This window comes from Scomber japonicus, chromosome 18 (assembly GCF_027409825.1).
Source record: "Scomber japonicus isolate fScoJap1 chromosome 18, fScoJap1.pri, whole genome shotgun sequence".
NCBI classification, from domain to species: domain Eukaryota; kingdom Metazoa; phylum Chordata; class Actinopteri; order Scombriformes; family Scombridae; genus Scomber; species Scomber japonicus.
In genome coordinates, this window is record NC_070595.1 from 13,051,392 (window position 1) to 13,078,746 (window position 27,355).

Here is a 27,355-nt window from a genome sequence, read left to right on the forward strand (position 1 = left end):
GATGGTTTCCCATTAACTGAACGAACAGCTGTACTCCCCTAAACACACTGTGTTTATATATGCTGATGACAGTTGCTTTAAAATTTCCAGGATTGGAGAGTGTTGAGAGTTCCTGTGTCTGTTTTCTTATCAGGTCCCAGATGAAAAGTCAAATCCTCCCGGAGGTTTTATAGAGCAGCCTCATGCCAGGCTCTATTTTTACAGTGGTGTCACTCATTTCTCTGAATGGCCAGAGGGGCCACTGCGCTGACTGGCTCCAAAAGACTGATGCTGATTATTAGTTGAGAAAACATTACTGGCATAAATGCTGTTTTTTGCTGCAAACTGTACAAGCCATACAAATGAAATGGTTTTAAGTGTAAAAAGGATCACAAACTTTATTATGGCCAAATTACACAACTATAACACCAATAGATGAATGGATTGATAATCTACTCAAAATTGTCAGGAATTATTCAGTAAAGGTTTCAGAACCCAAAATAGACAAAATGCAGCAAATGTGCCAAAAGTTTTGGAAAATTAGATTTCATCAGGGTGCCTCAAGACAGACATGTATAGGTGTATGTGCAAGATGTAAAATAAAGTGCAAAGTTAAATACATTTAATGTTGCTCATAGAGGGGAAAGACTGAAAAATGCAAACTGTTACAAAAACAAATCAATGTGAAACTCACAAAACTACGTGAAACTTCAACTGTAATAAAAAAAAATACTGCTACATATTTTTTTTGTCATTTTCATTCCAACCTAAATTAAAAAATGTCCAGATTTATTGTGTTTGCACTCATATTTCTTACTACAAACCTCTAAACTTCCCATCATCGTGTTTTCCTGGACTGCTTTGGTTTGTGTTTACTCCTCCAGTCCTGCCTGCTTTGCATGAGGCAGCCAGCTGGGCTGTTCCGTGAACGCACCTCCCTCTTCCTGAGTGGCTTTTCTACTTTTGTCGCATACTGAAAGGGAGCCGTGTGGGAGTGATCAGCCTCAGTCCTCGGGTCAGCACCTTGGAAAAAAGTGTCACAGAGGATTATATCAGGTGTAAAGCCCGAAACAGACATTACTTGTTGTGAAAGTGGGTATAAAGAGAAACAGTAGCACCGTTTCCCACGGAGTAATCTCCCCAAGAGGGCGGGAGAGTTGGGGTTTTTCTCTTTTTTTTTCCTGAAGGGGTACCACTCACTTAACTCACACCTCCCCTCAGCAGCATCCTGAGTGGATCTCCTACTCGTTTCCACTGCAAAGGAGCAACAGGTTGAGCAGCAGCAGCAGCAGTGTGTGAAGGCGAGTGAAGCTCACCATGCCGAGCAAAAGCCAATATATGCGCCCCAGGCTGTGCACGCTGGAAAAGGGGGACAACGGCTACGGTTTCCACCTCCACGGGGAGAAAGGTAAGACCGGTCAGTTCATCCGGCTGGTGGAGCCCGACAGCCCGGCAGAGACATCGGGACTGCGCGCCGGGGACCGGTTGGTGTTCGTGAATGGGGAGGACGTGGAGAACGAGAGCCACCAGCAAGTCGTGTCCCGGATACGAGCCACCGTGGGCCAGCTGGAGCTCATCGTGGTGGACCCGGACACTGAGCAGCTGCTGAAGAAACACAACATGAAGTGTCTGAGGGAGTATGTCAGTGACGGTGTCCCCTTACCGTTTGACGAAGAGGAGGAGGAGGAGGAGGTAGAAGAAGAAGAGGAGGAGGAGGAGGTGGTGGTGGTGGAGGAAAATGAAGTAGTGGAGGATGAGGTTGTGGAGGAGGAGGTGAATGAGAAAGTTGAAGGAACAGAAAACGGGGATGAGCGGCACTCCAAGAGGGACGAGGTGGAAGTGGTGGTGGTGGTGGAGGAGGTGGAGGTGGACGGGACACCCAGGGAGTCCACGCCGGTGCCGGTGCCGGAGAGTAACGGAGGAATTCACGGGCACGTCGAGAAGAAGCTGAGCATCAACTCAGAGAAGGTGAGTACATGCGCAAAAATAGCATCCAAACTGGCTGTCAAAGTTATATAAGTTCAAGTTTTCCTTCCCTCCAACTAGACTACACTGTGTTTTGCAGCGTTAGTCGGATTAGTGCCTACATGTAATGCTAATATGACATTATGTGTGCCTGGCTGAAAACATTATGGTGGGAGTGTTTTCCTAGAAAGAATTGATTGTCTGTGGGAATAACATGGTGAACATGCGCAGCTGCACCCACATGCTCCCTGTTGCAAAGCCTCCAGGCTGTGGGCAGGCTCAGCTGGCTTGGACATATGCTGTGGGTGAGAGAGAGAGAGAGAGAGAGAGAGAGAGAGAGAGAGAGAAAAGGAACCTAACAGGACCAGGATCCCCTCTGTCACTGTCAAATAACTGACCCCCCCCCCCCCTCCTCTTCCTGCAACTGGCCCAAAAAGCAATGAGTTGAAAATGTGATTGTGTCTCTATTACAGTGAACCTGCAACTATTTCTAGGGTTAAACATGAAGTCAGCAGTAATGAGTCAGCAGTAACTTTCTGCAGCAGAGCAAGAACAAAAAACAAACAAATATTGAACAAAACAAGACTTGGGGAAAATACATGGTGTTGTGTTTTTGTGTTGTGCATAGAAAATAACCATAACAAATATCTCACATTGCTGAACAAACCGCAACAAACAACAGCAAGAAGTTGTTTTTTTTTGTTATTTGTTTTTTTTTTTAATCTTCCTGAAATGAATGCCACTAAGTGAATTATATCATATCTTTCATCTTTCTCTCTAAAACATGACATGAGCACATTCTCGCTACACAGAAGCCACTTGTTGCTGTGTCTGCTCCTATTTTCTTCTACCATTCCTGTCTGTGTGGCTGTGAATTCAGGATTAAAGTTCATTAAAAAGCACTTGAGGAGAAAAGGGTCCTTCCCAGTCTGGACCATCTGTACCCCCTCGCTACATCCTCCTTGTTAGATGTTTACCCCCGAGGCCGTTTGTGTCTGTGTCCGTCTCTGCTGCTCGGTACATTACTGTAGGTGGTCACAGCGTGCGCACAGCCAGCGGCAATTACAAACAAAGATGCAAAAAAAAAGACCCTGATGTGGTCTTTTCTTTTTTCTTCTTCCTTCCTTCTCTTTGTTTCTCTGCCTGCGTCACTTAATCTGTTTGTCTGACTAGATTTACAGCACGTAAACAGAGCAGCCTGTGCATCCATGTGCTGTCCAGCTCTGTCCAGCATTTATAAGAAGTAATACCAGAGAAACCATGAACAAAGATGTACATTTTTTAATGATTCCTCAAAGTACAGGAGAGGAGATCAGTGTGACAAACGGGTGGTGACACTTTGACTACATAAAGTGCTGGAAGATCTATTAAAATTATATCTATCATGACATGAATTTGGCATCTGACAGTTATTATATTACTCAATTACAAAGATTAAATGTTCTTTTCTGCTGTTAAAACCTACATTTTGACTAATCATTTTGGTATATAAGCCTCCAAGTTTATGGAGGCTATAGCTATGTCACCAACTGTGAGTGCAGAGTCAGTTCATGAACTCATCATGGATGCTGTTGCACCTATTAAAACTAAGACAACCTTGAGCAGACAGAAAAACCATGGAGGAACACTATGGTGGTAAAAGCCTTGAAAACAGAATGTAGGAAAGCAGAGCATAAGTGCAGAAAAACTAAACTTCGAAATTGACCATGACCTCTACAGACATGGTCTTTGTAATTTTAACCATGAGTTACTCAAGGCTAGACAGCGACACTTTACTAAAATTATTAATAAGAACATCAACAGCACTCACACTCTGTTTGCTATGGTTGATAAGCTTGCTTTTGAAAAAATGAAAAAATCAAATTCATAAGATTAAATATCAACAAAACAATAAAATGATGCAATCCCTAAGACCTCTCAGGAATAACTCAACTGCGATGTCAGAAATTAACACAGTTGACCAAAAAACCATGGAGGAAACAGGTTGGCGACAAATAATAAATAGCTCACTTCAATCAGGCACGTTTCCTAAACTCCTAAAAGTAGCTGCCATTAAGCCACTCCTAAAAAAAAGAGAATGCTGGATGCTTCCATGTTAACCAACTACAGACCTATCTCAAATCTTCCTTTTATAGCCAAGATCATTGAGAAAGTGGTTTTTAATCAACTCAGCAATTTCTTGAACTCCAGTGGCCTTTTTGACAAATTTCAATCAGGCTTCCGATCTAACCACAGTACAGAAACACTGTCAAAGCTGAAAGCTGCCGTCTGTCTGTCTGTCTGCTTGGTCATCATCTTCAGACTAATTGCACCCGCCCTAATGTAAAGTTTATAAGAAAAGCCTCACTAGCACAGCTTTAGCCTGTCTCTAGACTCATCCCCATATGAATCCAGATGCTCAAAGATAAACATCCCATCTCCTCAGCTTAAATGTCAGGTTGTCATTACCGAAGCTTCTCTGAGTGCAGAGTCGACATTTGTCATAGGTAGCCACTCATTGAGCTCCTTACCTCCTTTTTTTTCTTTTATAACTGCCTAATGACAGCTTTCACATATCCAGAGCGTTTTGGAATTATGTTTTTGGCACTAAAGAGATTTTTTTTTTTCCTCACGTGAAAAAAGAAAGGCCCTACACTTGTGCAACGTACTTGAGCACTGCTGGGTTATGTTGTTTGTCCTAGAAATATACACCAATTGTTCCCGTGTTTACTCTCGATACTCTCCACAGATGGCCTAATGGAGCTGTGGCAGTACAGTTCACACTGGCACGCAACCCAGAGGGAAGTGGCGTCGAAACAAACAATCGTGCTCCTAACAAACTCATTTTCACCACTTGGATTTTCATTTTTAAAGTCCCCCAGAGTTTCACATGTGGAGCCAAAAAAGCAGCATGAATTAACCCAGTTGGGATTTTTTTTCACGTGTGATGCAGGCTTGTGTTCATCAAAGCATAGTGTGTACCAAACCAGGATTTCATGAGCTGAGGAAGTTACTTAGGGACTGAAGACACACAGTATAAATTGGACTCTAGGGATGAAGGTTAGAGTCTGCTGTGTCTCTGCTGTGTTACAGTCGGAGGCACCTCAGGCTGTATTTTGCACTGACTCCACTGTTTCTGGAATTTTCTCCCTACATCCTGTCCGGCATTCCTGTGCCCGAGCCCTGTGGCCCAGCCAATGACACATACACACACACACTCACTCACTCACAAACCCCTCACACACTGCAGACACACATGCACACACACACAAAGCGTTGGTTTAGCAGTCACACTGACATCCGCACGCCGGCCGTCTGGCCTTGTCTTTGAAGCGACACAAAAGAGGGTTCGAAAGAGCAACGCCCTCTCCAGAAGCCGAGGAGCCTCGCTTGAGGTTGCCATGGTTACGCTGATGTCGTGTGTACGCTGTGCATGCGGGGTGTATGGCATGTGTGAGGATGAAGGTAGGCGAAAGTGAGTAGTACAGGCGAGGTGTGAGAAATGGAACAAGCAGCGATGAAGGTCAAAACATGTAGTGTGGCCCGGGAATAGAAAACTACAGCCCTCTGTCGTCATCGTGGAACAAAACACACAAAAACACATAGTTGATTCCAAAGGTCGTCTTTTTTTTCTTTTTTTGTTTACCAGGCAGTAAAATCTTTACTCTGCAAGTGTAGTGAAGTAGCAGTGATTGTTGTCTCAGTGACTCCAGCTCGTGTTACAAATCTGCATCCATCAGCTCATCCAGAGAAAAATAGTTGAAGTTGTATAAAAACATAAAAAAATCTTCTGGTTCCAGCTCCTCAAACCTAAAGATTTCCCAATTTCTCAGTTTTATATCAATTCAAATTGAATATCTTTAGGTTTAGCATTGTTGATCACACAGAATTTACATTTGAACACATCGTGGTTATCTCATGGTAGTGGCAGCCCTACAAAAAATGCCTTACCCATCCTCAAATAAGCAAGCATTATTTTAAAAATGCAAACCAGTATTTCACACACAGACAGACACCATTTTGGAGTTAAACCCATTTAAAATGTTCAGGAGCTGGATTTACACCAACGATGCTGCTCTCGCTTTAGCTTGAGTGATTCATTCAGACTGCAGCGGGAGTGTGAGAAGTGTTTGGGAGTCTTATTGAATGACTGCTGGCTGCTTACATAAGGCTGTGCTTAAACACTAATTACAGGAGAGGAAGAGAGCTTGTGTCAGATGAAATTGACTTTGGTTAGATGAGATCTGGTACACGTAGGCAAGTGTTTCTAAGTGTGTGTATGTGTGTAAGACTTTCTATAAGTATGATTATATGTATGTGCATGATTTTAACAGTATGGTAGAAAGCACGTGATCTTTCGGTCACTTCTGTCACTTCTCTCTTTTAATCAGCATGTTCATAAAAAAAACTGCTTATTAGAGAGATTAAAGCCTTCCCCTGCTTTCACCACACATGCTTGGCTTTTTTTGTTGGGGCTTCAAAGGAAGCGTGGTCCTTTAAGTGCATGGCACCACATATTTTCCCTAAACAAATCATCTTAAAGCTGTTGTATGGGAGGATTCCCTCTTTTTCTGGCCCTCAGTGCATCAGCTTACAATGGTCTTTTTAATTTCGTTTTATGGGACCAGTCAGTCGGTGTGTGTGTGTGTGTGTGTGTGTGTGCTTTCTCCCAAAGTAGTAGTATTGGCAGGAATTATTCAGTAAAGCTTTCTTGTGGCATTTCATGTGGCATTCCGTGTGGCATTCCGTGTGGCATTCCATGTGGCATTCCATGTGGCATTCCTACCAGTGGAAGTTCTACAGATTTTCTTACATTTTGATAGCTTACCTTGAACTTTTATGACCTCCACATTCATCGACACATGATGTCATGCTTTCAAGAATAGCGGATAAGATTTGCCATTAATAGAATAAACGTCAGCTTTAGATGGTCTTTTGTCATGGATTAGACGCCGCGTGGCCACACCTTTAGTAACTATTTGAGCCAGGATGGTCAGAGGAGTGTTCCTGGCTTCCTGCTGCTGTCTGTGGAAGTCTTTGCCTGTTCACAGAACCCAGGACGTTTGTGCTAGTTTCCTGTCATTGTTGTTGTTGGAAGATTACCCCCACCTTGTTGTCTTGATCCTCCTCTCACCGCTACCCCCACCTCCCACCGCCAAACCAGGGAGAGTCCCGCCCACTCATAATAGGATAGTAAACTGAGGCTAAAGAGGCATCACAGCATCACATAAATTGTTCTGACAAATGCAGCAACTAAATGGCTGCAATGAACACAGGAGGTATAGCATAATAAAATGAACAGACACTGGTCAAATAGCATGCAACAGACACTGAATCATGGTTCAAAGTAAACAGTGTTTCCAGCTGATAGTTTGCTGTGTGTGTGTGTTTGATTATCATTGAATCCATTGTCACAAAGCCAGGTATTGTTCGGACTCTGTTTGGGTAATGGAGTGCGTGTCATTGTGTTTGTCTGACGGGATTAGATATACATCATGATTCATTCTATACCAGCCTGACTGGCTGCAAGCTGTCACTTGACATTTATTACACAATACATTTGGACATGCATCCCATGTGTATTTGTTTTGTGTGGGTGTTTTCATGTCAATGTATGTGCATGTGTGTGTGTGTGTGTGTGTTTGTATGTACTAGCATGTGCGTGAGAGAAAGTTTGGGAGTCACCCTTCTCCTCCCTGCTCTTTGTTGATTGTTGGGTTGTGTGTTTCAGGGGAAATGGTCCACATGACAAGACGGGGTGGAGGGGTGTCATGGGCTTCATTGTGTTTTGACTCAGAGATTTGTGCATTTATAAATATAACGTGTTTCCCTGTGCCTCATTTGTTCATGAGAGACTAGACGTGCAATTTCGAGTGTGTTATGTAGATATAGATTTGGGCAATTTTGTAAAAAAAAACAAAAAAAAAAACAAAAAAACTTAATCCTAATCTTGCTTTTTCTGTAAACACTTTACGTCCCAAAACCTCTAAACAATATTCACATATAACAAGTTTCCTTGCTCATAACCAAAGACATACAGTATACAACCAGTGAAAAGGGTCACATGTATATGTTCAGTTTTATGTCACACTGCTTTAAAGCGGACTTGGATCAGTGTGATGAAAAGCATTGTCATTGAATTCTGGCAGAAACAGATATCCCAACGTAATTTTATCCTTATATACTTCCTGAATTGAACTTCCAGGAATTTTACTATATCACTAACCCTAACCCTAACCCTAGAAAATAGGTTCTTTCATTCAGCATATAACTATAATGGCACCTATAATATATAAAAAAAGGTAAAAATTTAAGCCATACAATAATGGTATCGAACTAAAATCACATCATATTAGATATATTATATTATTATATTATTTTAGTTATACCTATATAGACATTAACGTTACTTTAAATATACATTTCTATCACTATCCACTGATTGTCATCAGAATAGTCTTTTTTTGTGTCTTCTGGGTGGGAATCACTTGATAATCATAGTAAAATAAACTATCACAAAGCATCGCCCAAGATATCACCATACAGGCAGTTCTGTTATTTGCAGTATTTTGCGTCCAGTGCATTACAATGTATATTTAATGAAACAGGAAAAACACATCTTAATGCTTAATCTAAATGCCAAAAGACTCAAAACCCCTGGATTGCTTGCGGCTTTTCAACATCTGAGAGACAGCTGAACAACAGTGTATACCAAACTACAATGTAAATTAGCCTTTTTAAAGTAGAGTAGAGAGTATAGCGATGACAGGAAATTAAATGTTGAAGAAGAACGCTGTGATTGCGTAAGTGTTTAAACCCCCGGAGGCCACCAGAATGTCTCAGTACTAGACTTTTTAATGTCAACATGTCCACATGTGCCAGCATTTAAATGTCACACAGTCATAACTGGAACATGAACAGCCAGAAAGCATAACATTTATGTCTCGGACAAAATGAGGATATAGTTCTACCACATCACAGGGGAACAATATTCTGCAGTATTGATTAGGTTACAGAGCAAATAATCAATGGCAACAGTGTATCACAATTATCATTTATGTAAATCATAGTGCTTTCTTTCACTAAAACTTCTTAGTGACGCCAGTGCAAACAACAGCACCACTGTCCTATCACCACCGCAAAGGCCACACTGGCCCAGGTCAGGGGTGGAACCTGAACCCTGTGTGTGTGTTTTGTAGGGGGGTAGGGGTATATATGTGTGTGTGTGGGTGGTGGGGTTGTTGGTGATTGGGTCCCATGGGATACTGGACCGAGACTCTACAATGCCACATTCCATTTCCCATTCCATGCTGCTAAAGGTTCACCACCCCGGCCGGACAATGAGCCGGAGGGCCTCGCCCTGCCGGGGGTGGAGAGGGAAATGACTCGCTGCTCGCCCTGAAATAGACTCACCCCCTGCTATTCCCCTCTCTTCAAGTACAAGACAGAGACGCCACACATGAGATTATGGCTAAGACAGAGCAAGAAAAAACTTTTGATTGATTGCCATGAAATTTTGTACATTTGTGATTTCGAGTTGTGAGATTTGGTACAGATATTCATCTTCCTCCTCAGGATGAATTCTAGCTTTAGAGGTCCAATTACTTTCAATCTAGCGCCATCATCAAGTCAAACTTGAATTCAGTTTGTCCAATACTTTGGTTTATACTTTAAATATCTGAAAAACTAATGACATTCCCAGCAGCTTTAGATGCGCTTAGTGCTAATTAGCGTATGTTAGCATGCTAAAATGCTAAACTAAATCAGTGAACATTGCAAACAATACACCTAACCCTACCCTCATATCACCTATCACCACATATAACCTCAGCATGTTAGCATTGTCACTGTGAGCATATTTTAGTTCAAAGAACCACTGTGCATACAGCGTCACTAGCCTCTAGCATGGCTGTAGTCTTATTTCTCTGGATAACACTAATACCAACGTATAGTAGATGACTAGCTGTTATGAGATACTTCTTGTTCAACTGCAAAATCAGGCCTTTTTTGACTCATTATTTTACATTTCACTGAGGTTGCCAGTCACCCACAGAGAAAATATATTAATTTTTCCAATAACAGTTTCCTCAATAATGCAACACAGCTGCAAGGCACGTTTTGACTAAAGGGCATGACTTTTTCTTCACTGGTAACTCTCAGTCTCTTGCCGTCGTTATTGGACTCCACCTACATGTTCCACCAAGAGTTATTTGCAACATGTCCAGATGAGGTGAGTGGGAATTGTGGGCAACCATTCAGGCAAACGTTAGGAATTGCAGACTAAATGAGGGGGATTTTCTGGCTCATTCTTTAATTACATGAGTAACCCATATCTGTGATTAGACAGTGAATTGATTTTATTTAGTTGTTTCCTGACTGAAAAGCTGAATGAACTACTGTTTTCCTCCCAGTAAATGTAATGTTGAGTCTGACTACATCATATTGCGACTTCTGCTTCTATGTAACAGTGAGGTTCTGCTTTGTGAGACCCAACCCTTAACTTCTTTATTTTCTGTGATGCCTTCCCATCACAGAAAATAATGTAAGCATTTTCTTACAATCACTGTACTCTGTGTGAAAACAAGAGAGGAACTTGCAGTAGGGTTTTTTGGTCTGATGCAAAGTTCAGGTCTGCAAGGGTGGAGGGTCAGGGACAGGAAGACTGGCTTAGGAGATAAAACTTGTTGACTCCTTGGTTCGTGATAGGACCTAAACTGTCAGTCGGCGTAGGCTGATGTAATGTGTGAGTTTAAAAAAGAAGGTGGTGGACAATCTAATGATGGCGACTTTTGAGGAAAAGCAGAATCTGCTAGCTCCATTTCCACAGATCTTCCAGGGATGCAAGGCCTCTCTGGTAATCAAGGCCAGTCCATTTGGTCTTATCAGTGTCTGTACCCCTGCTGTGATGACTGACATTACTCTTCTATTTTCAGTCCTTCCCCCTAAAGAGTCCATTGTGACGGGAACCCTCGGCAGAACCTTTCTTTGGTGTCTTTTGTAGAGCCAGTTTGTCCCATCCTTAAATGGAAGGGGGGACAGTAGGGTGCTTTGTTCCCTCCTCTGCCTGCTTAGCAGCTGGTTCAATGGTCCATCTTGAAATCCAACACCCCCACCCTGCCTGAGAGAGTGGTGCGCTCCGTACACTCAATTGGACAAAACTTGTGCCGTGGTGGTTAAAAAGGAACCAGGTTTACGCTGGTGAGGCCATCAAACATTTATTAAGTTTGTCCTTGAGGCTGTTAATCTCCGTCAAAGCTACACATGACCATCACAAGGACTGCAAGGCCAACAGTTTGTCATGTCACTAAGTAACCATGGTGCCTGGCAGTGTGTCACTTAGGGGTTTTTCTTTATGCTGATCAAAGAGGTGCTGTGAAGCCGAACTCATGGGAGAGCTGCCCTTTCTTATTAGAATGAGGTAGGGGGCTTAAATAAGCAGCAGAAGGAAAAAGACATAGACTAATATGCAAAGATGAAAGCGAGGTTGCTTCAGATGACATATCTGAACTGGGTGTGACAGGTTTCAGTAAATGGTTTAGTGAGTTTACTAAGTGTTATCATTAGCCCAAAACAGATGTAATTTTTTTGTCCTGGCTTTGTCCAACAGTAAGAGAAGTAGTGTCGGAGGCCTGGAGCTGTGCAGGAATGACACAAGCCGGCAGTAATGGATGTCCTACACTGTAGTTATTAAAGCCTGTAGTTACATCGGTCCCCTGGCCAAGCTTGAGGAAAATATGAAGTAACTAGAAGCCCGTGTGGCAGAGCTGCAGTTTCTCTCTCTCACAAGAACAAGCACAAACACACACCCCCTCACACACACATACACATACATAGACCACAGACTGCTCTTTCTATGTCAGTGACTGCATCACTGCATCACTCGCAGCTACTTCGCTGCTCTGTCGAACAGAATCAGCAGGAGAGCCCGGCAGATGCGAATCTCTGGTGGCTGAGTCAGAGGGTGATAAACATGATGGATGTTTATTATGGAGGTAGTTGTTTGCTTTTAATAGTCCCTGGGAGGGTTTCGAAGATTCAAATCAATCAGTCTGGCTTGTCAAACTCTCACCTGTGGATACCTCGAAGGCAGGAATGAGGAATGTGCTCATGTGCCCTTTTTCAGCGGCAATATCCATGTAAATGTTGACATTTGATAACTTTTATTTAAGGGCTCATTTGAGTCTTATTATGTGACCTTGTTGTTTCTGTTTTCGATGAAGGAAAAACATGAGACAGAATAATTTGGTTAGCTACAATATTGTGGCTGCAGTAACCAATCTCATCCCTTCATCATCACATGACCCATTAAGTTTCTGCTCAAAGATCAATTTCATGATGAAATATGACATCTGGGCTTCCCATTAAAATGTAAAACATTGCCTTTTGGTTACAAAACATGCTTTTAAGCTGTAATTTGTGTGTTAAATATTCACTGTTGCATTCCAGGGAGCAAAGATTTTCCAACAACACTACAGCTCTACTAGCAGCTCTGGGAGGCAGCACAGAGATGCTTTGAGCTAATGTCATCATGCTAACATGCTCACACAGTAACAATGACAACATGCTGATGATTTTGACCTGATGGTGACACTATAAAAACTACAAATGTTAATCTTATGATAGCATCAGAGTTAAAATCAGGGGATCATCAGAGTAATTAGGGTTCATCTTCTACAAGTCATGAATGTCTCTTCAAAATTTCATGGTAATCCAATATTTGAGTCTGCACCATAACGGTGGACAAACCAACATTTGCCATCCATTGTTTTATATTTTTAAATCAAGCACTTCATTTTTGGCCTGATAGGTTAATGTCCTCAGCTTCCTACATATGTGGTATACATACTGCAGCTGTGTCAGAGGCCTGTAAGTTGATCTTTGCCTCACTAACTTATCTCCTGGTTATTTCGGCTTCCTGAGGAAAAAAAGAAAGTATAAAATAGGGTTACATGAACCTCTGGAAACTGTGAGCTAGAGTAGCAGATGCAGTGAGTTTCGTGAGACAGTCATGAGACTCAGAAGTGTGTTTTGAGAATATTAAAATGTGCCCTGGTATTGTTTTGGAGTGATTGGTATTCAAAGCATCTGCTTTTTTTAGTTGCCAAAGCGTTTCATAGTCTGTGAAGATAGAGACTACACTCATACATTTGCAGCCTGAAGGAGGGCGTATCTTAATAAAAAAAGGAGGTATGTAGGTAGAATAAATATTTGTCTCAGTGCAAACAAAATATGATGCAATAGTACTTTCTACATGACAGAAACAGGTATTTGGACTGTCCAGTGTCACTTAACTTTGTATATACCCAGGTCAGTGTTTATACTGTTTCAGTAGTAGTTGAATATTAACACACTGGTGAACAAGTTCATGCAAGTAACTTCAGACCAAGTTATAAAATGCATGTAATCAGCTTATAGTCAGCTCAACATTCGATGACCAAAACGTCACACAAAGTCACGCCTTGTGATGAGCCTTTTTCACTATACATGTTATAGAGTAAATGATTCATTGATTGACATGTAAGCAACTGATGAATCAATAATGAAAATAATCATTACTTGCAGCTGTATATTGGATTATTAGTCTAAATCTCAACCGTTGTGTTGAGATTTGTGGTGTGTTTCCAGGCAGACTATCTTTGTGCCATAATTTAATGCCTCCTTCTCTCCTCTTCCTCCATACAGCAGATAATGGATGCAGGGTTAATTCCCTGCTGGCACCTGTAATATTAAAGATGGTTCTGAAAATAATCTGTTCTGAAAATCTCCATTTTCTATTTAACTCAGCCTTCCTCCCTGTTTTCCAGTGTGTTTTAGGTTTAGACAGGATGAGTCATTTTATAGCTTATTTATGTTGAGGAGTTAATCCATTTCAGATTTGCTTCATTGTTGTGGTAGTCAGTATTTCAGAGCGGCTCGTTAATGCCCAGCTTCATTTAGTTAGTGTCAAATACAGTGAGACGTTATGATGTCAGTTTATTTAGTTTTTCCACACTCTTCATCCTGTAGATATTAACCAGTGAAAGCCTCCTGTCCCATGACGGCATGGGTATGTCTGCATATGTGTTTGTCTGCATATATTTGGGTGTGCTTGTATATTGATTTCTCTTTCATGTCAGGAAGTTGAGCCAGCACAGAGGGAAGCATATTGAGGGAAGATGTGTCAACAGTTCCTGTTCAACACTTCCCTCCTCGGAGGGAAAGTTTGTGTCACTGTGAGAATGTGTTCATCTCAAAACGCTGTTTTTCTGGGCAGAGAGGAACTTTTCACACAATAGAGAATGATGTGACTTTAAATTAAGGGGTCTGAAATATTAACAATAAGTTCCGTCACATTGAGTGTAATACACATTTATTAAACCTTCAGATTATATAAGGAAGTCCTGAACTTTCACAGCCCTGCCGTGGACTTACTATAACCTAAATCTGAGGAAGCTCCAGAAGTAGATAAATGAATCAGTGTTTTCCTTCCACATATCACGTACTAGTTGATGCTTTTGTGTCTGAGAATGAAGTATACAAATGTTGCTGAATTAATGTGAATTCAAGACCAGACTGGCACAGATATTTAGCTGTACTCGTAGTGTAAATTAGGGAGCTTTGCGTGTTGACAGGGTTGTTGTAGTATATCACTCTGCTTGAGCCACTGGCCTCAGCTGATTGTGTGTGGAGGAGTTAAGATATCAGTTTGTAATTTACAGTATGTCCCCTGAATGTTCTTTTATGTGCCCATTTCTTAACAGTATTTATCAGTTGTGACATTTTTAGAGAATTGACATTGTATTTGTTGTCTTAACTGCCATCAAATGCTTTGCTATTTAACACCTGAAGGAAGTTAAGGAGGAACTTGAACATACACACAAATACACAAATGTTTGACAAGTAGAAGGAGTAAATCGCTGTGTCCTCCTTGGTTTCAACCTCTTGGCTCGTGTGTGTTCAGCAGATTCCACAGATTGCAGACCCGCGTGGAGATTCCTCTGCCGTCCACTCCTCTGCCGTCCACTCCTCACTGACACAAACCCTCCTCTGTTGTCCCTGCCAGAGCCTCCCTCACCCGCTCTCCCCGCGCAGGGGTGCCTAACGTCAGCCAGGGCACCCGATGAGTCAGTGAGTGTGTTGCCAGGGCTGCGGCATGCGTTGATGGCACTTTTGGGTTTTCAAAAGGAGGCACATGGTTAACTGAGTAATAATGACTCACTGATTCAAGTTGACTGTTAGTGACCACCACTAGTGTTTTAATCACAAGTTCCTGATTTAGGAGTTGCATAAGTCACTGCATGTGCGTTGTTCATTCAGTAACGTGGTGGTGAACATCAGATTTCAAGCAAATGTTGCATCACACAGCTAAAATTATTCCAGGCTGTCAGGGGAGAGAAAGGTAGAAACATATGTTAAGAAAAGTCTATGGTACCTGAACTAAACATTAACTAAAAGAAAATAAAGAAAAGGCAGCTTCAGACTTTTTTGCTTAGTCTGTACTTCTGGTTGCGTCATTTAAACTTAAATAACTTGTAAACGAAGGTTGTTGTACTTGGGTGTAACACTTGAATACTTGAGGGATAAGCAATCAAGAAAACGATTTTTGTCTAATCAGTTACCAGTATGATGAAACTCCTGCTGTAGGGCTCTTATCAGCAGCTCGTCTGATCAGCAGAGTAAAAGTTCAGCACACTCTTCCGCTGCTCAGCTGGCTCTCGACAGAGACGGACTCAAAGATGGTCAATCTGCATGACTAATGAGGACAGATAGATGTTAGTTGCCATTACTGTGCCCTATTTCCAATCAAGTTTTTGTTGAATATATTTTGATGATAGTATAATATGAGCTGCAGCAAAGTGATGATTGTTTGAAAGTTTGACATTCACACTTCATACAAAAACTGAAGTGTAAAAACAGCAATTCACCATTTTATGCAGCTTTTTTTGGCCGGGATCAGTAACCCTCAATGGGTTTCCTGGCAACAGGCTTTTGGCGGTGCTGATAATGCACATTTTGTGACATTTCAACAGAGCTATGCTAGCTGTTACCCCCTGTTTCTAGTCTTTGTGCTAAGCTAAGCTATGCTGACTCTAGCTTCTTATTTAATGGACAGCCATGAGAGGTCTTCTCATCTAAAATATGGAAAAGCAAATATGTGCACTTCCAAAATGTTGACAAATTAAAGTTATAGATTTGGTCTATGTTTTTATAAAAAAGCTTTTCTGCCTTAATACCGAAAGGGCGTGTGAGAAAGAACATTATCTGCCCAAATTCAAATCTGGTGGGAGGAAATAGATGAATCAGAACCTATAAATAAAAACAAAGTGTCTGCTAAACTGCAGCAAGTGAGGTCTCTGAAACCTGTTCCCTTGCTTAAGTACATCGGTTCACACCTAGCATTATGTGTCTCGATGATCTCACCTCCCTGCTCTATATGCAAATGTACAAATACATCATATATAGATCACATACAAGACCACATGCATGGTTTCTAACCAGAGGCAACAATATACTTCTCGTGCCTACTCTGCCAGAAATCAAAAGAAAGAAAAGTTTGCAAAGACCTTGTGCTTCTTTTTGTTGTTTCACATTTTAATATGACACCTTTGGCACGTCAATGAGTACATACAGAGGATGTAAGTTGAGGATTGCAGTCCTTTTATGTGGCCCACGACGCATTCAAGTACACACTGCTAAAAGAATGTGGCCATATGCAGCCCAATCTGGATGCTTCTTGGATGCAATCACACCTGTACTTCAAGCTGTACAATCAAAATACAGGTGATCAGATGACCCAAGACACATTTTAATGCCAGGTGTGAACAGGACTTTTGTTCCCTTTATTGGTGTCCTTTTTCTACTGTCACATGACATGACGTCTAAGAAATGGAGTTTCCAGTTTGAAGTGACCTCTCTCTCATATTTGGAGCCACCAGTGTACAAAGTTTACAAAGTGTGTTCATGTGTTATTTATATTGATGATGATGATTATTATTCCAAGCTCATGTTTTCTGTCTCTCATTTCTGGAAATGACATAAGCATTCTTCCTAAGAAAAGTCTCCAGAGAGATAAAGAGAAAAGTTCACTTTTATTGGCGGAGGTGGAAGGGGTGTTAGCTTAGAACAATTGCATTACATAATACAGTGGAGTCATTGGTAGGTTGAGTGTGCACACGAAAGAAGATGTTGACTCAGACTGCCTCACTTATTATAATGTCCACACTTCACACATTTACAATACCTCTGTTGGTATTTTTATGTATCTTTAATCAATCAGCCATCCTGCTAGTATCATCTGTATATAGTGACTCATTCACACTGATTTATTTTTAGAGGTTGTTCATTGTCTTCAAGTGCACAGTTGACCGAGGGCGGGAGCACACAGCCTCTCTGATGTGGAGGGAGTGTCAGGTCCGATTCGGTCACAGTGACAAAGATTATTCTGACCAGTGCCGTCTCCTGTGCTCTGTAGCTCCTGCGTTTCTCTCAATATTCTCTTGTTATGACCTCTTTGATGACAATTAAAGCTCCCTCTGCTAAATAAAGAAACTGCTTCATCCATACAACGGAAGGGAGGTACTGGAATTTAGGTAGAGTTTTTTCCTGGATGACAATATGGCTCTTACTCTTCCTGCCATCCCAGAGCAGGACGGGGACAGAGTGAGGGGAGGCGGTCAGAGGTCAACGCCCAGCTTCCATTGTCCTTCGCGGAGCCTGGATTGAGCAAGGCTGTCGACCACACCGGAAGCAGTCCCTTCCTCAAGTCAGCAAGGCCAAAGCAAAGCAGACTACCCCTCCTGCTACCCCTCCCCAAATTCTCCAGAAAACCATCCCAGCAGACCCCCCAATCACATACTCCCATTCTCTTCCAAGACCCTTTTCCTTCCTGGCAAGCAGTCAGAGTCACGTGGAGTCAAACGACAGCTATAGTTTACTCAAGATTGTTAAAAACAAAGCACACAACACACCAGCATGCAGCAGCCACTTGCATGTTCAACCTCGGCTTCATATTCATGGTTAACGATTCCCAGGAGCTCTCCGTAACATTTGTGCCTCTTGTCCTTCCAGAAGAGACACACATGGTTGAGGTATTTTTCAAACATTTTGGTCTGTTCATGTAGGTGACATACAACATATCAACATATCTGTTTTCTCTCCTCTGGCCTCTTTCAGGAGGTGTGCACTGAACTGCGGCCACGTCTCTGCGTGATTCGGCGAGAGGCTAATGGATATGGCTTCAACCTGCACAGCGAGCGAGCGCGGCCTGGCCAGTACATCCGAGCTGTGGATGAGAACTCTCCATCAGAGAGGGCAGGCCTGCAGCCCCAAGACAGGATAGTACAGGTACTTTGATAAGGTTAATGCTTGAACACTGAGGCCATGCAGGTCTGGTATTCAATATGATGTAATGTCAATGTCAGGTTTTTCTTCTTAGACCAATATTAGTTGATTTTCTAATTTAGCTGCAAAATATCTTGGGTAGTTGTAAGGAAATTGAAGTTTCAACTATCGTTGTTTCTTTACCTGCCTTACAAGCAATATTTATAAGAAGTATCTGATGTGAGACCTTTCACCCAACTCACCTAAAAATATCAATGCGAATTGTGTATCCTGATAAGCTTGCCATATTTCCGCTCTGACCAGCTAGTTTTTTTTTAAAGGGATAAAAATAGAGAAGAATAGTGTATTGTGTAATTACGTCTCAACTCAACTATAAAGTGTGGTATGAGATAAAAGAGAAACATTTCTATTTAAAAAAAATTATTTCATATAGATTGTTCGTATATCCCCACAAATGAGTTTTGTAGCCTTTGTTGCTAAGCTTGTTCCACGGATTGTTTGCATTGTCCACTCTTATATTTCAGATCAGATTTAGGCTCGGATATGTATGGATGTATTTGAGAAGTTTATATTTCAGGTAAAGAATGTGAAAAAGAAGTAAAATCCCACTACTACATGTTGTTCTGCTGAGAGGCAGCTTCTACGACCTAACCAATCAGAACAGAGTGGGCTCATCAGGAGGCGGGCCTTAAAGAGACAGGAGTTTAAACAGCCTGTTTCAGACAGAGGAAAGCATGCAAAGATATTACATTAGAACCTGGAACATGGAAATGTGCACGATGTGTCCCCTTTAACAAGTAGACAAATGATCCACTGTTTTAAGACAGAAAATAAAACTAACACAGTACTAGTTACTTTTTCCACAGAAAGTACCTAAGTAACAAACATCTACTTAAAAAGTTATTATCTAAGTCAACCAGCACCAGTTGATGTTGTACTCTTAAGTACAGAGCAGTTTGATCTTCTAATAGCCACTGGGTGGGGTCTTAAATCCCCTTGAAGACACAATAATAATCTGTTTTTTAACTGGTCAGGGGTCTGCTCTGCCCACCTCTTAACAGTGTAGAGTGACTAACTTAGAGGCATGTATGAGGGAGCAAAATTACATTATCTTACAACATATGGCACAAAAGTAGAATTGCAGTTTTATTTGTCACCTGTAGTGGCTGCAACCCAAAATAACTGTTTTGTTATTAAAATGTTTGATAAAAGTTCAAACATTTGGAAAAATAAAAATCACAGTTGCAACAATATATTTAACTAACTGATGCGATACAGTATACAGCCTTATTATACGAGGGATAGATTTCACAGGCTCACCATGGATCAGATATCCTTTATGCCTTTTTATTGTCCTAATAGATGAAACAACCACACCTCCAGTGTTATTTAGCCACCCAACACAAGAGACTGACAATGGACAAAATTAAACCTCTGACTCATTTACACCACATTTTAAACACGTGGTCAAATCGCATTGGCAGTGTGGCCAAATGATGTGTACCATCACACACGTCACCTTTCACCTAGCGAGTGAGTGACCACATTTGCAGCTGAACATGTGAGTGTGAGTGATTATTGTGTGGAAAATATAAGAAGCAAGAATAAAATGGAGAGGAGGAGGATAGAGAGCACTGGGGGATTAAAAGGACTACAGGGTCTGTGTTAGTGAGAGTCTACAGAGGGGTTTCCAGTCCCCCAGAGGGCCCCAGACAGCAACACCACCCACTGAGGAGCGGGGCTTTGTGGGGAGCGGACAGCCATTGTTACTGCTGTTACTGGCCATGCAGCTATTGTCTAGCTTCCTCTGTGGGACTGGCTTAGACGTGCAGGTCCACCCTATGACCTAAGCACGCACACACACACACACACACACACACACACACACACACCCTTGGAGACATTTCTCACATGCTTTCCCATGGTGATTTTATCCCAGAGCACTCAGCTGGTCTGGGAGGGAGCCACCTGACATGTTACTGTAAACCAGAAAGCTGAGAGTTGAAGTCTTTTGCAGCTGTCTTAGTCGAAAATGTGAACATCATGGATAAAATTTGATTGAAAGCACAAACTAACTAAACTAAGGACTATTTTGTAGACTCCTGAGTACTGTGTGAATATTTCTTTGTGAGTTTTGTGAGTATTTGAAGGAATGTGTGTGTGCATACAGGATTTCCTTTCCGGGAAACTCTGGCAGACAAAGTGATAATATTGAGAAAGAAATCCTCACAGTGATAAAACAGTTTGTTCACTTCTGCATGAGAACAAAGACAGACAGCCCAAAAAAAGAAACAAAAGAATCTCTTTCTTTCTCTCTCTTCCTCCTCCCCCTCCTCCTCCTCCTCCTCCTCCTCCTCCCCAGGTGAACGGTGTGTCAGTGGAGGGGAAGACGCATTCAGATGTCGTGTCTTTGATTAAAGCCGGCGGGAGTGAGACCCGTCTGCTCGTGGTGGACCCCGAAACAGATGCCTTCTTCAAGAAGTGCCGAGTGGCCCCCAACACGGACCACCTCACTGGTGAGAGGATGCACAGACAACAAGATTTCACCATAAAAGAGGCAGTTAGTTTTCTATGGCAATCTGGCAGGAGAGCGAATGACCTCAATTATCTTGTAGTGTTTCACTCCAGGTTCATTGTCAGTCAACAGCCTCTGTTAAAGACATGCTGTCGACACTATAGACCAGCATATTGTCTTCTCCTGCTGTCCTGTTGTCTCCGCTAAACAGCAGCAAATTAAAAGTCTGTCACACAGTCTCTTGGCTCTGCTTTCTCTCGCTCTTTCTCTCTATGCCAAGAAACACAGACAGACAGAGACGGATACTGAGCACATCCATTTCCTACCCCCCTCATGTTGATGCCCTGCAGAGAAAGTTAATCTTACAGACATAAATAGATCAGATCAGACAGATCACAGTCAAATTGTGCTGAGTAACAGTGTTGTTTGTAAAGAGCTCATTGAGGTTTTATATTACAGTGTAACTTCATATTCAAAAATATCATGAAAATGGAAAATATTTGGATAGATTACTGATCTATCCAAAGCACCTCTGGAGCTGGTTGGGATTCAGGCCCTGGTGTTCCTGTGAGGGCCCCCAGGGGGAGCCCCAGCACAGTCTGTGATTTGGTTTCTGTGTGTAAGGAGTGGACTAAGGTCCAGCAGCTGATCCTCAGGCAGGTGGTGTTGTGTCCTCTGCTCCAAGTAGGACACAAAATAAGCATTAGCCACTAGCCAAGTGCTGTTAAAATATGCAAGTAACTGCTAGATTTGCTTCACTCCCCACAAAACAAAGATTATCTCACTAACCATTGGGCCGTTGGACAAAAAAGTTAATGTTGCACCCTGACTCTAAGAGACTCCTCATATAAACATGGTGCTAGCTGCTGTTGGCATGGCAACCTATGTATCCAGGGAAGAGTAGTTAGATGGAGTTATAGAGTACAAATAAAAAAATAGAAATTACATTTTTCTTAGGTTGATATTTGAGCATTTATTCCTTGTGGACTTTTCTAAGTGTTCTCAGTTGATTATTAATAGATTAGTTAGATACATTAGTATGCACGTGCCTCAGATGACATATGTTGTGTACTCTTGTGCGGTGGACCGCAGCAGGGCAAAAGAGGAACTGAGAGGCAGATGTGTCTTCATTTCAGTCACCCTCCAGACCCAGATTAAAAAGTATAACGCCCTACTGGGAGAGATTCCTGTGAGGTGTTTCCCAGGTAACTGCCTGCACTTCACATACTGCCCACTCACGAGGGCACCTGCTACACTGACTCTTAACTTCAACACGCACGTACACAGACACACACACAGTGCCTTGTCTCTCAGCCACCCAACTGGCCGACCTCTTTGTTTGGTTTCCAAGGTGCTTGCTCCAAGTGGTCTCTCAGCCCGGAGCTGGAGCCATGTTGGGACTTGGAGAGGCTCTTCTCAAGAGTCAGTGGCACACACACACACACACACTCACACTGCAAAGACCTGAGGAGGACTCAAATCTCAGATTAAGACTGAAGGAGCAGCTGCTATCTCCTGTAATAGGTCATCATTAGCTTTTGACCTTGCAGAGGGATGGAAGGTAAGGGATGTGACAGATGTCTGTGATGATGGGATGTCTGTCTGCAGCTACCACCTCTTAATTTAGTAGTTTAGATACTGTGTGGATCATGAGAAAACATGATTTTATGAGAATCCAAATGCATTTCTGACAAAAAAAGCTCAAGGCAGCAGCTATTTGATATGTAGAGCGCTAATAGATTCATCAGAGAAGCAGCAGCTAAGCAGCATCAGTGAACATCTCATAGAAGATGAACCATGTGTGAATAATAGATGATCTACTCATACATGTGCTATGTAATAGAGGAGGTGTAGGTGGAATGAAATTTGAGCTGCAGAAAGACTCTTGATCTAGCAGAATAGAGCTCTGTGCTCCGATGGTGCAGGACCGAAGGAGTGAAGGTGTCACCACAGCAAACAACAGTGAGACATTGATTATGAAAAAACAAAGGTGTATGTTTGGACTAACTGACTGAGTCTTGTGTGATTTCCATGCTTACAGGTGCGCTGCCTGAGCCTGTCGTTAATGGAGGAATGGAGGAGAAGGTAAGATTCACCAGCAAGAGAGAGAGAGATAGAAACACAGGATGACACTTCAAAGTCTGTAGAGCTATCATTTACTTTAGAAGTCTTCTTTAGTCCAAAGCCAGAAGTGGGATTTTTGGACTTTGAAGTGTTTGAAGAGCTGTTGGCCTCACTCAGCAGCTACTTCCCTCCTAACTGATGGAGCCTCTCCTTCCTGGTGGTGAGGAGGTCAATAATAGTTAAGTTGTTTGCTCTGGATACTCTGTAGCTCTTCTCATGCCACAGAAAAACCAGCAGGCAGGCCAAGGTCAAACTGCTGTTTTTTTCAGGAATGGTCTGCCATTCTAGGGAATTCAGACTCTCGTGAAGAGAGTTATCAATCACAGAGGCGTACGTGGAACAGGCTGACTTTCCTGCGATTGTCTAAACCTTCTGGTGTTCATTGTTTGGTGCTACAGTTTGTAGAAAGCCCCACCCAGCTAGTACTCCATTAACTTTGAATTCTTTGGACCTGTTTAACCAAGGACAGAAATGAAAAAATAAAATAAAATTCATCCAGAAGATTTAGCTGCTTTGAGTTGAGATGTAAAGAACGTAGCAGCTTCACGTTAATCCTGCTGAAGTATTTGGGCGTAATCTCAAAAGAGACACTCTGACCACCACTAACTGTTAGAGGCAACACACACTCAGACTTCAAATCCTGTACTATATACTTCCAAAAAATGTCTGCTCTTATTTGTTGGTGGTATGACAGGAATGCTTTTTGAGGGTCTCTCAGGTTATGAGTGTCTAATTCCCAGGTGAACACACTAGACCTTTATGTAAATTGCTGTTGATAAGAGGAGATAATTCAGGGTCTGTATAAAGACATCAGAAAAACAAACTGAAAGAAATTGTGGCTGCCTTGCTTCTGCTCGGGCTTTTGGCCAAATATGCAAAGTGAAGCCTGACCCGGGCTTCCCGTTACTCAGGGACTGTATGTGCAGTTATGAAGGTCCATGTTCCTCGTATTGTTGCGTAACAGATGCTAGTTAAAAGGTTGCAGAGCTGGAAGGGGGGCAGGGGTGTCAAACCAAACAGTCAAAAAGGTGACATATCTTTAGAGGAGCAGTGGGTTGGAGTGGGTTAAAAGTCTTTTAAAAGTTTTACAGGTTTATGTTCAGCGAGCTGGAGCAACTTTCACTGAGGCTGCAGGAACTTAAATTGCTCCTCATATAAATGCCAATAAAAGCTCACAGTTATACTAAATAATTAATATCAGTGGTTCCTAGTTTATCTGACATGTTTAACAGTAAAATGCTTTAAAAAAGTATTTAGGAATTGCTAGTTTTGATTTTATTAAACTAATTATGTGTTAGACAAGCATGTTTGAAAATGGTCAGACTGTTGATGTCACTACACAGGCACCTCTAAGTATGGTACAGGTAGAAATAACCAATTCAAATCCAAGGCAGCCTCCTTGTGGTGAGTTCTCATACTGCACCAAAGCTGGAAAAAAAGGATAATAGTTTCCCATTCACAGAAGATTCACAGTGTCGTCTGTGCATTTAATAATCTGTCAGTAAATGTTACGAAGCGATGCTGAAGTGTATTTGTGTTGCCAGGTGAACGGTAGAGGGGCCAATGAGGCAGAGAGGGACTCGAAGCTGTCCGTCAGTCCTTCCCCGTCCAACACCTCTTCCAACACCTCGCTTACAACCCCGCCCACAGACACCCCACCTGAGGTACATCACAGATTCTTACAGGATAAAAATCTGTAAAAATGCCGTACGGTTGCACACGTGTCTTGAAATATAATTTGCATTTTCTCTGTTTTTCTTCAGCTGGTGATCACAAACACCATCCCGGCTCTCAACCTGACCCTACAGCAGGTCAAAGAGCGCGCCCACCAGAAGCGCTCCAACAAGAGAGCCCCACCCATGGACTGGACCAAGAAAAATGAACTCTTCAGCAACCTATAGGACATCTCAGCTCACCTCTCACACACACACACATACACACACACACACACACACACACACACACACACAGATATTTTTATTATAGATATTAGAATCATTTTAAAATCCTTATTATTATGACAAATTTAAGCCTTTCTGTGAAATGTAGTATTCTTCTTATTACTCGTCATGTTATTATATTACACATATTATAAGTCTGATGTCCTACTAACGAAAGATTCTAAAGATGAACTAAAGATGTATATGCCAAGAAAAGATAACTGGACCCTGTTGACAGTGTGTGTGTGTGCATGTGTGTATCCATGCTCTGTTTGTATGTGGGCATACCCTTTGTGTGTCTTTGTATGTGTATGGGCGTGTGTGTTGTTATGCCTTAAGACACTTTTAGGGGCACAAACCAGACTTAACATCAGTTAATTGGGGACAGCTTGTGCAATTGGGGCTAAGACCCCAATTGGTAAAATGCTGATTTTTGGGCCAGAGGTTAAGCTTAGGATTAGAAAATGAATGTAAGTCTATGTAAATACCCCAAAGGTGACAGAGGTAAGACTCTGTGTATGTGTGTGTGCTCTCAGTGGACCCTGACAGTCCCTGCTGGTCAGCTTCTGGTGCCTGTGGAAACAAGGTGGAGGAGTTTATCGTCACGCTCAATTTAATGACCCGCTCCTCCGTCTTCCTATCTGTCATTTGACAGTTTCTACTAATCTTTAAACATTGTCTTCATGTAGAACGATAACAGGACCAGGCACATACTGTAAAACCAGCCTGACAATCATTTTATCATTTATCTCTAGTTTACCTTTTTATTTGTTGTGTCAGACACAGGATTGAGTTCAATTCACTTTCAGGTCATTTATTTCAACATTCAAATAAATATTTTTCAGTGTAGATATCCACTCATAACTTCTTTACAGACAATTTTTGTGATATTTAAATTTGTTAAAATGATATAATTCCTAATCAGCTTTCCTCACAAAATAATTTCTTGCATGTCATTTTTTTGTGTTTTAAAAATATGCACTGATGGCTTTATACAGGAAAGATTTTAAAGGGGATTCTCCTATAATGTGCTGTGTATATATATATATATATATATATATAAATATATATCATATATCATGTATATTTTTACATTTTTGATAAATATCCCTCTCTCTGTAATGAAAGTGAGTTCAGCTTAACCCTGTGTTGCTACCATGCCATTTATCCATAGTTTGTCTGGACATGGTCAATGTGAACTACAGATTTTGAGTAACTTATACCGTCCACACTTTGTCATCGTGCCTGCTGTGAATGACTGTGCAGTTCACATACAGAATATTTTTATTGCTCCTGGAAAAATACCTTGTGATTTTTTTTTTTTACATGTTTCTATTGATGTCTTAAAAAATTAACTTTGAGATCACGTATGTCTAAAAGAACATCTGCGCTTCACTAGATTTGAAGGTGGGATTATATGAAGAGTTGTTTTGTAGCTTGTGTAAACCGTGAGCAGTTTCTTTACTGCAATAAATCATGTTACAACCATGTTATCCTGGCTGGGTGTTGATTTTATACACCTATTTGAGGACAAATACACAGTAGTGAAGCTGGGCGACGAACACTAAAGCTGAGAGAAAATTCAACTCTTGCTTTTTTGATAATAATTAATCCTTTTGACCCATTTTTTAAGAAAAAAATGCCAAACTTTTTCTGGTTCCAGTTTCCTAAATAAAAATGTTCTTGTGTCTTTTGAATATCTAACTTAATATAAAGAAGACACATTAGGTTGCATCTTGGGCTGTGAGAAACACTGATCTCAATTTTATGATGTTTTATAGACCAAATGCTTTATTGAAAACATATTGTTAATTGCAACCCTCATTCATTTTATAGCTCTACAATTTCTGAATTGTTTCCAATTGGTCCTAGTTATAGAGAAACTATAAAATAAAATAAATGCAAAAATTCAAAGTATTTGCCGACACAACCTTTGCTGTTTAACTTTTACTTTTTACCTTTTTTCCTTTTTATTTTTGAAGTTCATCAAAAAGCAGGAACACACTGTAGTAATGTAATTACTCATCTGTCAGTGATTTATTATAACTTCTTGTTGCAGTCAGACATGGTCAAATATGTGTCAATGAATAATATAGTATTTTGTTGCATCAGCACTTTTTACTGGCACAAACTACACATGAATAAGCTAAACATTAACTGATTTGAACACTTGCTCTTAAGTGTGCATGTAAAGCAGTTTCCACAAATGATTTGCATTTAAATGTCAAGTCATCACTGCATCACATAAAACTGCAGCTGCACTGTTCTCTGTAGGTCCAAGCTTTTAACTCTGTGTCAAAGTCAAATGATTGATCTGAGCTTTGATTCAGAATCTCAATAAGCTCCATGTTTCCTGCTGTCTGTGATTCAGCGTTGATCAGTCTTTGTACCACATCAGAAATGCTGCAGAGATGTCCAAAACATTTCTGTGTGTTATTGCAGTGTTTTAAAAAAAAGAGTGAAGAAGGAACTATCAGTCATTGTGCATCTAAATCAAGAAGAGTCATTTCTTAAATCACACACCAATGTGAAA

The 27,355-nt window shown here is 41.4% G+C and overlaps 1 protein-coding gene across 1 annotated transcript; it reads left to right on the forward strand.

Annotated features, from left to right (window-relative positions):
- The first annotated feature begins 950 nt into the window (after nucleotides 1–950).
- Nucleotides 951–26,308, forward strand: nherf1b (NHERF family PDZ scaffold protein 1b). Its single transcript, XM_053338595.1, has 6 exons — nucleotides 951–1,947; nucleotides 18,076–18,246; nucleotides 20,606–20,759; nucleotides 22,800–22,843; nucleotides 24,427–24,546; nucleotides 24,646–26,308. Exons 1-6 carry the CDS (start codon nucleotides 1,297–1,299, stop codon nucleotides 24,781–24,783), a joined length of 1,278 nt encoding a protein of 425 aa, XP_053194570.1. The 5' UTR covers nucleotides 951–1,296; the 3' UTR covers nucleotides 24,784–26,308.
- The last annotated feature ends 1,047 nt before the right edge of the window (nucleotides 26,309–27,355 follow it).

Bases quoted from the DNA above. Each gene is read 5' to 3' on its own strand.
- nherf1b (XM_053338595.1), top strand. From the start codon at position 1,297: ATGCCGAGCAAAAGCCAATATATGCGCCCCAGGCTGTGCACGCTGGAA. The intron at 18,247-20,605 runs GTACTTTGATAA...CCTCCTCCCCAG, and splicing joins CCCAAGACAGGATAGTACAG to GTGAACGGTGTGTCAGTGGA. The intron at 24,547-24,645 runs GTACATCACAGA...GTTTTTCTTCAG, and splicing joins CCACAGACACCCCACCTGAG to CTGGTGATCACAAACACCAT.